The sequence below is a fragment of the Schistocerca cancellata genome, chromosome 8, assembly GCF_023864275.1.
Source record: "Schistocerca cancellata isolate TAMUIC-IGC-003103 chromosome 8, iqSchCanc2.1, whole genome shotgun sequence".
Classification (NCBI taxonomy): Eukaryota; Metazoa; Arthropoda; class Insecta; order Orthoptera; family Acrididae; genus Schistocerca; species Schistocerca cancellata.
This window is the reverse complement of record NC_064633.1, coordinates 207771340-207785404: the sequence shown is the minus strand read 5'-3', so window position 1 is coordinate 207785404 and position 14065 is coordinate 207771340. Positions and strand designations below refer to the sequence as shown.

At 40.0% G+C, this 14065-nt stretch overlaps 1 protein-coding gene across 3 annotated transcripts in view; it reads right to left on the bottom strand.

Annotated features, from left to right (window-relative positions):
* LOC126094738 (rho GTPase-activating protein Graf-like) overlaps positions 1 to 14065 on the bottom strand; it is a 573129-nt gene that overhangs the window by 45997 nt on the left and 513067 nt on the right. For 2 of the 3 annotated variants that reach the window (XR_007521868.1, XM_049909287.1), the window contains exon 11: positions 5702 to 5807. Coding sequence is in view for 2 of the 3 variants with exons in the window: in XM_049909287.1 (XP_049765244.1) it covers positions 5702 to 5807 (106 nt within the window). In the remaining variant the exon portion in view is untranslated. The remainder of the gene's footprint in view (positions 1 to 5701; positions 5808 to 14065) is intronic. The other variant, XM_049909288.1, reaches the window with a different exon arrangement.

Here is a 14065-nt window from a genome sequence, read left to right as displayed (position 1 = left end):
AGCCACCACCTAAATAAACACTTGTTACTGTTTGATATGAAAATGTCAAGATACACGGGACAGTCTACACATGCATTGGCATGAAATGTGTTGTAATTGCAATGTGTAAAATTTTGCAAATTCAGATAACACAAGGTCAATATACAAAATCTTAAAAGTGTAATAAGATTTTTCAATGTGTTATGCTTCACATTCACAGTGTATTTGCTGAGTTTTAGTAAATTTAATATTTAATTAAGAAATGTGATGTTCAGAGGTAAAGATTTTTTGATCAACCATTCCCGAAACTAACAGGAACACACTAAGCAATACATGAAGAGAGATAGAGATAGAGAGAGACAGAGAGAAAGAGAGAGAGAGAGAGGGGGGGGGGGGGGGAATAGATGTCTTCATTATTTCATTGCAGCAAGGATGAAAAGTAATGATTAGTATCAATTTTGCTGTAATATTTTATGAAATATAAATGTGCTTCAGTGAGAAATTTCTTTGTGTATCACCTGAAGAGTTTTGAAAATAGCACAGATTTTAGCCTATATTGCTTTCATTATATGCGAAACAACAGAGGAGAAAAAAAGTTAACTGGGCATACTGTGATCAGTTCAGAATTATTGACTACTGTCTAGCAGTTCCAAATTCTACCACAGCAACAACAATGAGAAACCCTTATAAATTGGTTTCAAGAATACATCCACAGAAAAAATTGCATATTACTAAATGTTATCAATGTAGATAGCACAATGATTGAAGAAAATGACTAAAAATACTACTGCAAGTAATGATAATAGCATATGAACAACAGCATGAGAAATAAAATAATGCCCTCCCTCCCCTTCCCAAGGTAAAACGTGATGTTTTTCCAGGAGACACTGGAACAGAGCTTGGAGATTTGCTGGCCAAATCTCAAATCCTTCACCACTAGGGCTCATACCACCAACCTAAAAGTCAGCTTTATTGCATTAAAATCTCTCCTCAGAGGCAAGTACAAAGACTACATTCAAGCTGGTGTTAAGCAGAACCTTGACAGCAGCAGTTGGCTGGGCACTGCAGCTTCGTGCACGTACCTAAACCAATAACGTAATACTATTTTGTAAACATCTCTACAGTGGGGCTATGCAGATGACTATCATTTTCTCCTGCAGCTGGAAGCTGGCAACAGCGCTGTTAGCTGTCCGCGATCCTCTTATACTGACTCGACTTTTCAAAGAGACAGTCCTCAAAATGCCTATCACTAGTATGATTCTTCAGTGGCAGACTGCATACAAGTAGATGTAGAGCAGTAATATGCAGGAGCTGTCTGCATCTCAGGTTCTTATATTGACGTATCTGAAAACGTTCAGAAATTTGGAAGGATTGATTTGGAGTAATTTTTTCAATATACACAATGCCCAAGAACCTCATCAAACTGACAATGAACTGATAACCAAAGAATCTGTCATAATCTCTCAGATTTTCTCACGGCGACAGATTACATGGAAAGGGTGTCCAGAAATTAAATATCAATTTTGTAGCAAACATTGGTGGAGGGGGTAAGGTGTATATACCAGTGCACTGCAGATATAAAAGTTGCAGTTGTTGCTGAAAACAGTGGGTTGGCTTCACGGCACTCCTAAGCTTGTGTTCTGTAGTTACAGATACCAGAACAAGTGAGATGTCAACTGTGCAGGAGAGGATAGCCACTGTGACTTGGTGGTTGCAGAGGTTACCACATGGTGAAATTTGGATGAGATTTGATCGCCAATTTCATAAACCTGGACAAACTGGTAAGACAATTCACTGATTAGTGAACGAGTTTAGTGCACTAGTACACTTAAGAATGAGCCCAGACAAGGCCACCCACCAAACTCTGCTGACCAAGTTGAAAACATTAGAACATGCACTGAACGCATGTCCAAGTTCCACAAAACAATCGTAGGTGGAACTGGACACCCACACTCCATGAGACAAAGTATTAGAACACGCACTGAAAAAAACAGTGTTCAATCTGCAGATTCTTCCCCAGTTACACGATGACAATCTGGGAGAGCACATGGGCATGTGCTAGGATTTGTTTGAAACAGATTCAAATTGTAACATCCTCAAGCAGATTCTATTCAGCGACAAGGCAACATTTCACACTTGTGGAAGGGTTAACCAACATAACTGCACATGACACACCACCAGTGGAGCACCTGGAATTCCAGACAGACTCCACAGAAGTTAATGTGTGGATAGTAGCATCCATTAACAAAAACTATGGCCCATTCTTCTTCACCAAAAATTGCATGAACAAGACAAAGTAGCTTGATATGCTACAAGGTTTCTTTTACCACAGCTTGTGCGGGATGAATGAATGCATATGTTTACTCCCACCTCGACAGGAACCAGGCCAACATGCCATAAATGTGCAAATATCTTTGAATGAAGCGTTTCCTGGAAGATTGACTGGGTACACAGGACTCTTAATCTGATCCCAACCTCACACCCATTGACTTCTTCCTCTGGGGATTTATTAAGGGACACCATATCAACTCACTAGTGGAGCTCCGACACCAAATTAGACAAGCTGCTACAGCTATAACACCACAAATGTTCCAGAATGTCTTTCATGCCACAGCCGCAGCCACCAGATGGGAGCTGTATCAGGATGTGAATGGTGCTATGTTGAATGTAACATGCAATAAACATATTACATTACAAATAATAATAATAATAATAATAATTATTATTATTATTATTATTATTATTATTATTATTATTATTATTATTATCATCATTTGAACAAAATCAATGCTTAATTTCCGGACAGTACACATTTTGGAAGGAGAATTCAAATATCTGTTGTCTACTTGGCATTCTACTCTCCCCAGCATAAAATGCAGCTGAAAGGAATGAACGGCATGACCAGAAGGAGAAGAAAGAAGTAAAATAATTAAGAAATAAAAGGTGCTGGAAATATCTTACTACTATAAATGTTTTATTGTTAGCAGAAAGACATGAAAGGTCATGCCAAGGATGCTACCCTGCAGGACTTACATGTCTTGTTAAATTTAGTATGAGCAACAGACAATGTAAGGCTTATCTGTAGTCTTCCTTTTTGACATTCTTTGCCTCTTTAGGCACATTATTAATCATTTTTACTATGTTTGGAGTGAGAGCCAATGCTCAACTGTGATATCTTAACAATGACGACGAACGAATTCCAGTAGCAAGAGCAGTTTATTTGACAGAAATGGGTTTGACACAGGTTAGGGCTGATGTCAGGTGGTGTTGGCTGAAAGCAAAACAGCTCTGATCATCACAGACTTGATGTCTTCAACTGGTGCCACTGGCTCTGACAAATTTCTAATCTGGTAATTTCTAATTAGGTGATGTTGCAGCTGGAGTTGTTTTTTGATTATTGTTAATGTTACTGCACTGTAATGTCATCATTATTTAATGAATAATGAGCTACAAAATTGGCTTTTCTAGCTATTGATTGTTAAATCCTGACTTTGAATGTCAAAGAACACAGGACAATCAGATTGTAATAGTTTACAAAAAAATTACACACATTCCTGTGTGAGACCTGTGGTTTTTGACAGGTTGTATCTTGAGAATTCAATGTCTTATTTGGCTCTGGTATCCCAGTAGTACTGTGTCACACTTGAAGTTGGTTTTAATGTAAAGCCATGTGATGTAACTACAGGTATTTACAACAATGTCTTCTACGTAGTACAGAAGTAATGGCACGTTTTTCTTTCAACTTCTTTTCTTTAAATTAAAAAGTCATCTGCATGACAAGAGTATCTACAATAACATGCAATAAAATGAATAAAACAAGAAGAAGCCATAGTGTGCCATCCTTAGTCGAGAGAGTGTGCAATTGTCAATTCCCATTTCACATATTACACTTATGCTGTTCACAGTAGTTTCATCTGGAAATGGCCAAATAGTCTTGCTGCTTCACTTTCTATGTTTTTAGTTAATTCTGCATTAAGGTTCTGTTTTTGTTCACGATTAATTTAATAAGCTCACATAACGCAAAAGACACAACATGCTTACTGTCCAATGTTGTTAATTCTGGAGTATCAATGTCAGGAACAGCAGCAGCATTATTTTTACCTTGTTTGAAATCATACTAACTGAAGATAAGAGTATATTATCTGAAACATTTGATTATTATATTGTACACAAAAGATTTGGATTTACAAAGAAAAGCCGTTTGTTGGTATTGAGGTAAATGCTTTCATTGTCCTTTCGTAAATGACTATTTTTAAATAAATTTGTTGAAAGATTATTTACTGTGTAATACCAAAAGAATTGCTGTATTGCAATTTTTAACAGACATCTGTTCATCTATCAGTCACAAGATGAGCTCTAACAATTCGAAAAGTAGCGCTACAAGACGATACGCGCACAAGAAAGATTTGCTTGTAATTGGCTTCAATAGAAGCCATTATGGACGATGAACTCACTAAATGAGACTAAATTGTTGTTTTTAAGAACCACTATAATGATAAAATTGAAGATTTTTCTTTTGTGAAAGGCATGTATGATAGCATGGAAACATGGAACTCCTTTATGGTAACAATAAAATGATTGTAACAGTCCTCTTAAATGCCTACTTTTGTGTCTTACAAATACTATCTTCTTCAAAATATTGGAAATGCAGATTTATTTTGATCTGTCAGTAAGCCTTAATGACACACATTAAATTCTGTCAGTCTACAAGCAGAATGACATCTATGGACAGAGCAGAGTCACCTCCATTAGCATATCTTATTGTCACACAAAGAATCCTTGTGGTCAATCATTTTTCCTTAATGTGAGAATTGGGACATGTTCACCTAATGTGAGGAGACAACTAAGGAAAAGTAGGAGTTTCAAATGAAATGTTGACTTTAACAGCTACAACAGAAGTATCTAACCTCATGTCCCTCTGTACTGTCATCCAGTGATATGTGTTGTTGAAAATGAAGGATGGAGGCAGGGATGAAGAAAACCACGAAGTAAAACATATAGCATAAACAACATCTTGAAAGCAATGAGGTAACACTACCCAAAAACTATTTATTCCTTTCCCAAAAGAGCCAGTCACTTATCATGACACTGATGTCATATTGCAACAGATTCAGAGCCATCTGATCTTAACATCTGACACACCTTTAACACAATAAAACAGTATAATTTTATGATGAATTTAAATAAATGACTGTGTACTGCTTCAATGGTTGGCACATATGACCACTTTCTCAGAGATTACATATCGTATTTCAGTAATGAGATTATGGAATGCAAGATGTTAAAGAAGCAAATAAAAGAAAGTTATTTTCACATATGAATCTCTATACAATACTAACAATTTTCTACACATATAACATAGCATGAAGTATCACCCTGAGCCAAACAGCTAACTATAAGAGCTAAGTTATAGAAATATACCAACAGCACCAAGAAAGTTAAAAAGTCAGTTAAATGAACAGCTCTTGTAACTGAAGCAACTGAAATATGTGTATCAGTAACTAAATAAAGAAGAATGCTTATAGAGTGAAACTATTAAAAGTAACTGTTATTTTTATGCATTTGTCACTAACACATTTATAAATATGTGAACATGCAGTTATAAAAATACATTCTCATACTGAAACAGCTATCATGCTAAATTCATTATTTAAACAAAACTTACAAGTACTGTAATACAGTTTAGTACCGAAATGAAGTGTTAAAAGATAAGTGCACATACCGGAACAAGTGATTGGGGACTTACGGGTTCCTTGCCATCCATGACATCCATCCACAATCTGCGGTCCTCATCTGATAGTGCCTGCAGTGTGTATACTGCACCGGGTCTGAAACAAAGCATGAAAAATACCTATTTCACATCTGTACAAAATTACATAAACAACTGAGCTGCAATGATAGCATAAATTATTTCAACCATTTCCATGTCTCACCAATTAACAAAAGTAATTGGTTTTGGGATAAATAAAACTTTAAGAGTTTCCTAAACATAAACACTACAGACTGATTCAGTAAATTGTCTATAAGAGGAACTTCTTGTCTGGAATTCACAGATACAAAATTGCATCCTCTGATACAAACAAAAGCGTTCTATCATTGGGAATGATCAAAAGCACTTAATATAATCACAATAACACCTGTTCAACGGCCTGGTTATTTCATGTGCTTGATAGGCCTCGCTCCAGATTAATTCACTGTTGTAAAAGGCATTACGACTTTCTACATTACAGTAGGTGAATGTTTTGCCCTGTGACGGTGGACATTTTCATGGTTATAAATGAGGACATAATACCTGGCATGTAATCATATTTGCTTTGGTACTAGCTAGCCTAACTTTTCTTTGTTCAAATCATCTATAGTGCAACAACTGACCAACAGACATCAACTGTTCACCACCGGCAATGGAGGGTGAAGCTTTGACAATGCCAGTCACTCATGCTGGCGAAACGTCAGTAAAATCATCAGATGAACATCGGCCGAAGAACCCGACACAGAAGCCAATAGGGAGTTTGTCAACTAGTGCAACACTATATTACTTAAACCACTATCAAAATGCATGTGAAAGTCATCACTACTGTATGATTCTGGAAGCTGTGTAAGATGAGCACATCCAGTACTTGGATCTACTTACTCCTTGGTAGTTCTGTAGTTAACATTTACTATTGATTTCTTAGCCTCTTTATCTATTAAATCTGTGATGTGCATTGTATACAATAACATTATGGCTGCATTGTTTTAAGTGACAAATGTAATCCTCCCCACAAATGTTGACTAGGAACATCAGCTCTCTGCTGAAAAGATTATTCAGTATGAAATTAGCTACTGAAGTAATTAGCAATCATAACTTTTATTTTAGTTGATTCAGTCCATCCTATCAATCTGTGTATGGTGTCATCAGGCTTATTAGATTTCAGATAGGGCTTGCTCACTGCAACAAATTTGAAGTTGGGACATAAAAAGCTTTAGTGCAATATGAGGGATAAATCTTAAAAACATTTTTTGCATACTTATTGATACACATCATCAAACTGGAGCATTCTCTGAAAGAATGCAACATTTTAACAACATTGACAAACTCACTGACATTGTGATGACCAACAGAGTTGTTGATAAAAATTCATGGAAGTCTTAAATGTGAGATCTGTTTCACAAAATAACTCTTTAAAAAATTTACATAACCAAAAATCCAAGTGGCACAATGGTAGCATCAAGTATCTACCACAAACCTCTGAGCTATCACACTGTTGATACCGGTTTTGTTTCCAAGTTATTGTTATTTGAGTGAAGGGTGGTACAAATTTCATCATGATTTCTAAAATGGCTGACCCAAAGTCCTGAGCAACAACAAAACTGGAATTTTGCACTCACATTGAGAAACCATCTACGGAAACATTTGGAATTTTGAAACAAGTTTATGGAGATGATGTTCTAGGTTTAATGCTGCATTACAAATCGTTCTCCAATTTCAAAAGTGGTTGGTAATCAACTGAAGAGACCTTGACTAGGAACACATGTGATTTAAACGGGTTATTCTCATATCCAGAAAATCAAGGGCATGGTGCATAAGGATAGATTGATGCTCACCACACAGAGGAGGATCAAGTTGCAGACAGGTACAATTAAAGACAATGACAAAAAAGTTCAGCTTTCAGACGGTCATTTATCAAAAAAACAACACACACACACACACACACAAATTACCACTGTGATCTCCAGGTGAGGGGGAGGGGGACTAATGAATGTCAAGGTCAGTGTGGTTATGGGAACACAGGACATGTAGCAGGGCGATTTCCCACCTGTACAGTTCAAAAGAGCTGGTGTTGGTAGGAAGAATCCAGATGGCATAGGCTGTGAAGCAGTCATTAAAGTGAATTTCATAGGACTTGCATGATCAACACCTGGGTGGGAGTGTGCAGGAAAGTGGATGGGAACAGGATAAAGCTGCTACATGCAGCATTGGGAGGCCATGCTGAGGAGGAGAGGGGGGGAGGTACACTGTTTGCCTCTGTACAACATGTTCAGTGGATGCTGCGAGGTCAGATGCCAGATGCTGTACAATACTAAGGTAGTACCGTCGTCCCCTTACAGCCAAATAATGGTCCTCTCTTTCGGATGTCACACATGATCAGTCCCGCTCTGGTCATCGGGATACAGTTCTGGTTTCTATGAACTGTCACCACATCCGAAAAACAACTGAACGATTCATGTTAAGCCATCATGCCACATCAGTTTGCTACTGTCCTGCTTCCATTCTTTTTGTGTCCCTCCACTGCAGAGTGTCTGGTAGGCATCTTCACTATGTCATACAGCACCATCTGTGACTGTGTAGACAGCACTTGTAAATTTGGACTCTCTGGCAAACAATACCCTATTTGATGGGTGCCCTGATGTCATGATTGGTATCGTTGTTCGTTGACCAGAAAGCTATCTTCCATGCAGAACACAGTCATATGGACATCTGTTGACAGTTTGTATGAATTAGACACAGGACAGAGAAATAGTGGTTTGTTGCCTGAATTTTGGATACCAGTGTATTAAGACTGATGAACTCAGGCAGAGAGCTGAAGCAGCATGGAGTGGCATTCCCCCTAATCTGTCATTCAAGCTCAGTTTAACTCTATGCTCCAACAGGTTAGAGCAATTGTTGCAACAAGAGGTAGCAGTTCTCTTCACTAAATTTCACATCCTACATATTTCCAAATCACCTACACATTTAGTCATATATCCTCTATACTACATTGTTTACAATGGGTAGTTCTTTACACACAATTGTTTCTGAGGCAGAGATGTACTGCTTTTGAAGGAATGTCTATGTTAAAATGAGTGTGACCTGAATGATGGTAGTGACAATCATTTTTATGATGACAGTGATTCATTTGTAAACAATTCAAGTGAAGCAATGATGGTAACAGTCCCCCATGAAGAGTTCAAAGAACTATCACACAGTAAAAGGTTTTGTACTGTAATGCTGATGCACATACAATGAAATGAAAGTGCACTTTTTGTGTTAGTGTATACCCTACTTGTTGGCCAGTGGCCATAGTGTTTCCACAAAAAGACTTGTGCAACTGTGGCGGCAATTTATATACAAACGCACGGAGGTGACCTGTTTCTGCATTACAGAGTGCAAAAGGTTAATGGGCAGCAGTGTACGTATCACTCACAAAACTGATATTTTTAACAACACATAAATAAATAAGTGCTGGTAAGTAATCTGTCAATGGAGTATAATTACTTTTTAAATGATGTCATCTTCTTTTCAACTGTTAGAATTTTATTTTATGATTGCAATTTTGGCATTAAGCCATTTTCAAGCATAAGATTTTGACATATAACTTTGAGTTAGGTAGAGATAACGATGTAATTTCCGCCTGCTTAACTGGGCGGTAACGTGCTCGCCTCCCACCCAAGCGGGCCTGGGTTCGATTCCTGGCCGGGTTGGAGAATTTCTCCACTCGTGGACTGGTTCTTGTGTTGTACTGATCATCATTTCGTCCCTACCACCGGCACGCAAGTCACCCAATGTGGCGTCAAATGAAATAAAACTTGCACTTGGCAGTCGAACTTCCCCAAATGGGGCCTCCTGGCCAACGATGCCATACGCTCATTTTCATTTAATAATGTAATTACAATGTTAGCTTGCTTAATGTAAAGCTATATGTCAAAATGTTATGCTTGAAAATGGCTTAATGCCAAAATTGCAGTCATGAAATTAAATTCTAACAGCTGAAAGCAAGGTGGCATCATTCAATAAAAGAAACTGTGAACCCATGTTATAAGAAAGCGGTGTAATTAGTTTGTCACCATCAAGTATACTTAAACTGTACTTGATAGGTAAAGCTGTTTTGATTCCTGGAAAGTTACTGTAAAAGGATGTTCCTGGGCAATACGCACACTTTTGGATAAAAGTACCATGAGGTCTTTATACAGGGTGATTTTTTTCCACCATGTACAATTTCTAGGGATTGACCAATGAGACGATACGGAACAAAACAGGTCTAATAAATTATATCTGGAAATGCATGGTTTCCATGCTAGAGACCATTTATTGAATTTTACTTTGTTACAGACTGCGGTGTAACACATGCTGTACAAGACAGTCACAGTTACAGAAGGCATGGTTTACTCCTACAGGGTGGTACTGTTCCTCATATGTCTTGCTCTAGTGCCATTTCCTGCCATAGTAATTGGTAATTCCTGCCATAGTAATAGGTAATGTTGTGTCTGATTCAATTCTCTTGCTGACTCACCTTGTAGTGGCTGTGATACAGCGTTGTACACAATGGTTCCATATTCAAATAAAGAGTTTACCGACATGGTGTTTACTTATGGAAAGGCAAATGTCAATGGGCGTCTGGCAGTAAGGATGCGTCAGGAGACCCATCCCCGCCAACACAACCACAGCATTCAATGTTTGCAACAGAGCTTTGCCATTTGTCTGTGACAGGATCATTTCAGGAATGTTTGGACAGCAGACTTGGAGGAATATGTGATTAACACTGTGGAAGGTGACCACCATGTCACGACCAGGCAGCTGACCCACCAGTACAGGTTAAACCAGACAACCATGTGGAACATTCTCCATGACAATTGTTACTACCCTTGTCACTTACAGCCTGTGCAGGGTTTACTAGCAACATACTTCCCACATCAGTAGTAGTTTTGTCACTGGTTTCTTCATCAGGCAACTACGATTCCAGGATGTGAGTCGACCATCCTATTCACAGGCCAGGTAACCTCTATGTGGAGGGTATCTTCAACTATCGTAACAGTTATCTGTGGGATACCATGCAGAATGCCCATGATATGGTGACAGCGAATCATCAGCACTGGTGCATACGGAATGTGTGGTCCGGGATAATTGGCAACCATATTTTGGGACCAGTCTTCCTTCCACATTGTCTAACAGGCCGGAACTAGCAGCGTTTCTCGTGGGTGACTTTGCTTCCCCTACTGGAAGAACTGTCACTGATGATTCGAAGGGTTATGTGGCTGCTACATGATGGTGCTCCAATCTACTTCACCATTAACATCGAGACACTTCTCAATAGTGTCCTCCCTCGTCGATGGACCGGTTGAGGGTGTCCAGTTGCATGGGCTGCTAATTCATCATATCTCAACCCATGCAATTTCTGGTTAAAAGGCCATCTCAAAAGTATCGTATATCATGTATGCAAACTGGCATATGTGAATGTATGAGAGAACATGCTACAGCACATACACACATGCGCTGAGGCACATGGAAACTATTTTCAACACATACTGTAACTGTGGCTACCTGGTACATTGTGTGTTAAACCGCAGTCTCTGTAACAATGTATGATTGAATAAATGGTCTCTAGCATGAGAACCATACATTTCTGGACATAAGTTCATTAGACGTTTTTTGTTCCGTATCCTCTTACTGAACAGTCCCTAGAATTTGTGCACAATGGAAAAAATTACCCTGAATAGGTTGTTCTTTTATAAGTACTGATTTTGTATACAGGGCATCTAATTAGACACAGAATATATGATTTAAAACAAATTTAATTTAGGAACAAATATACTGACTTGCAGCAGTTAGTATACTGAATTCTCTAAACAGGTTTCCGCAACATGTTGTTGAAGTCACAACACAAACGATTCATAAAAATTGTCCAAAAAATAGCCCCGCACATTAAAAATACCAACCACTTCCTGGACTGGCTCTTCACATCCCCACACCCTTACCTCCTGGGTCCCAACTCCTTATACACCAACACCCCACATGCCTGTGGCCTTGCTGTGATTGAACACTATCTCTCCCAATGCTCTACGGATTCCAAACCCACCACTTCATTCTTCATACATCTAACTAACTACATCCTAACCCACAATTACTTCACCTTGAAGGGAAGGTATACAAACAAATTCGTGGCCCAATGGGCACCCACATGGCACCCTCCTATGCCAACCTCTTCATGGGCCACCTACAGGACACATTCTTAGCCTCCCAAAACCCCAAACCCATGGTCTGGTTCACGTTTATTGATGACATCTTTATAATCTGGACTCAAGGCCAGGACACCTTCTCCTCATTCCTCCACAATCTCATCACCTTCTCTCCCATCCACTTCACCTGGTCCTCCTCCACCCACCACACCCTAGGTGTCATTCTCCTCTTCTCAGATGACACCATCCACACAGCAGCACATATCAAACCCACCTTCACCAACAGTATCTGCAATTTTGGACAGCTGCCATCCCTTCCATACCAAAAAATCCATCCCATACAGCCTGGTCACCCATGGCAGAAGCATCTGCAGTGATGAGAACTCCCTCACCCCGTGCCATATCCCCACATCCATCGCAAGAACCAACCACAAAGAAGCACTCCCCTTGTCACCCAATACCACCCGGGACTCTATCAACTGAACCGCGTCCTTCGTCAGGGCTCTGATTATCTATCATCATGCCCCGAAATGAGGGACATACTACCCAAGATACTTCCACCCCCTCCCAAAATGGTGTTCTGGCACCCACCCAACCTCCACAATATCCTAGTCCATTCCTATCCCATTCCCACCAAGCAACAATCACACCAGTTCATAACTTTCTGAACAGCACGGTGGCGACCTGGTATGACGTGGGCATGCAAAAACAGGTGTGTGTGTTTCTGCTTGAGAATAGAATTACATTCCGAAAGCTAGCAAAGCAAAGCTCTGTACCTTTTGTTCGTGTACCTGTCGACGGCGCAATGCTTCTGCCTTTCGGGGAGTCATCTCTTTATTCCTAAATAATTCTTCATTACATGCTTCGCTGTCAACATGGTATCCATATGTGCTTATACACTACTGGCCATTAAAATTGCTACACCATGAAGATGACGTGCAACAGACGCGAAATTTAACCGACAGGAAGAAGATGCTGTGATATGCAAATTATTAGCTTTTCAGAGCATTCATTCACACAAGGTTGGCACCGGTGGCGACACCTACAACATGCTGAGATGAGGAAAGTTTCCAACCGATTTCTCATACACAAACAGCAGGTGACCGGCGTTGCCTTGTGAAACATTGTTGTGATGACTCGTGTAGGAGGAGAAATGCGTATCATCACGTTTCCGACTTTGATAAAGGTCGGATTGTAGCCTACCACAATTGCAGTTTATCGTAATGCGACATTGCTGCTCGCGTTGGTCGAGATCCAATGACTGTTAGCAGAATATGGAACCGGTTGGTTGAGAAGGGTAATACGGAACACCGTGCTGGATCCCAACGGCCTCGTATCACTATCAGTCGAGATGACAGGCATCTTATCCGCATGGCTGTAACAGATCAGGCAACCATGACTCTATCCCTGAGTCAACAGATGGGGACATTTGCAAGACAACAACCATCTGCACGAACAGTTCGACAACGTTTGCAGCAGCATGGACTATCAGCTCGGAGACCATGGCTGCAGTTACCCGTGACTCAACGATGAACATGGGTGCACGAATGGCAAAACATGGGTGCACGAATGGCAAAACATCATTTTTTCGGATGAATCCAGGTTCTGGTTACAGCATCATGATGGTCACATCCGTGTTTGGTGACATCGCGGTAGACACACATTGGCAGCGTGTATTCGTCATCGCCATACCGGCGTATCACCCGGCGTGATGGTATGGGGTGCCATTGGTTACACATCGCGGTCACCTCTAGTTCGCATTGACAGCACTTTGAACAGTGGACGTTACATTTCGGATGTGTTACGATCTGTGGCTCTACCCTTCATTCGATCCCCCTGTGAAACCCTACATTTCAGCAGGATAATGCACGACCGCATGTTGCAGGTCCTGTACGTGCCTTTCTGGATACAGAAAATGTTCGATTGCTGCCCTGGCCAGCACATTCTCCAGATCTCTCACCAATTGAAAACGTCTGGTCAATGGTGGCCGAGTAACTGGCTCGTCACAATGTGCCAGTCACTGCTCTTGATGAACTGTGGTATCATGTAGAAGCTGCATGGGCAGCTGTACCTGTACACATCATCCAAGCTCTGTTTGACTCAATGCCCAGGCATATCAAGGCCATTATTATGGCCAGAGGTGGTTGTTCTGGGTACTGATTTCTCAGGATCT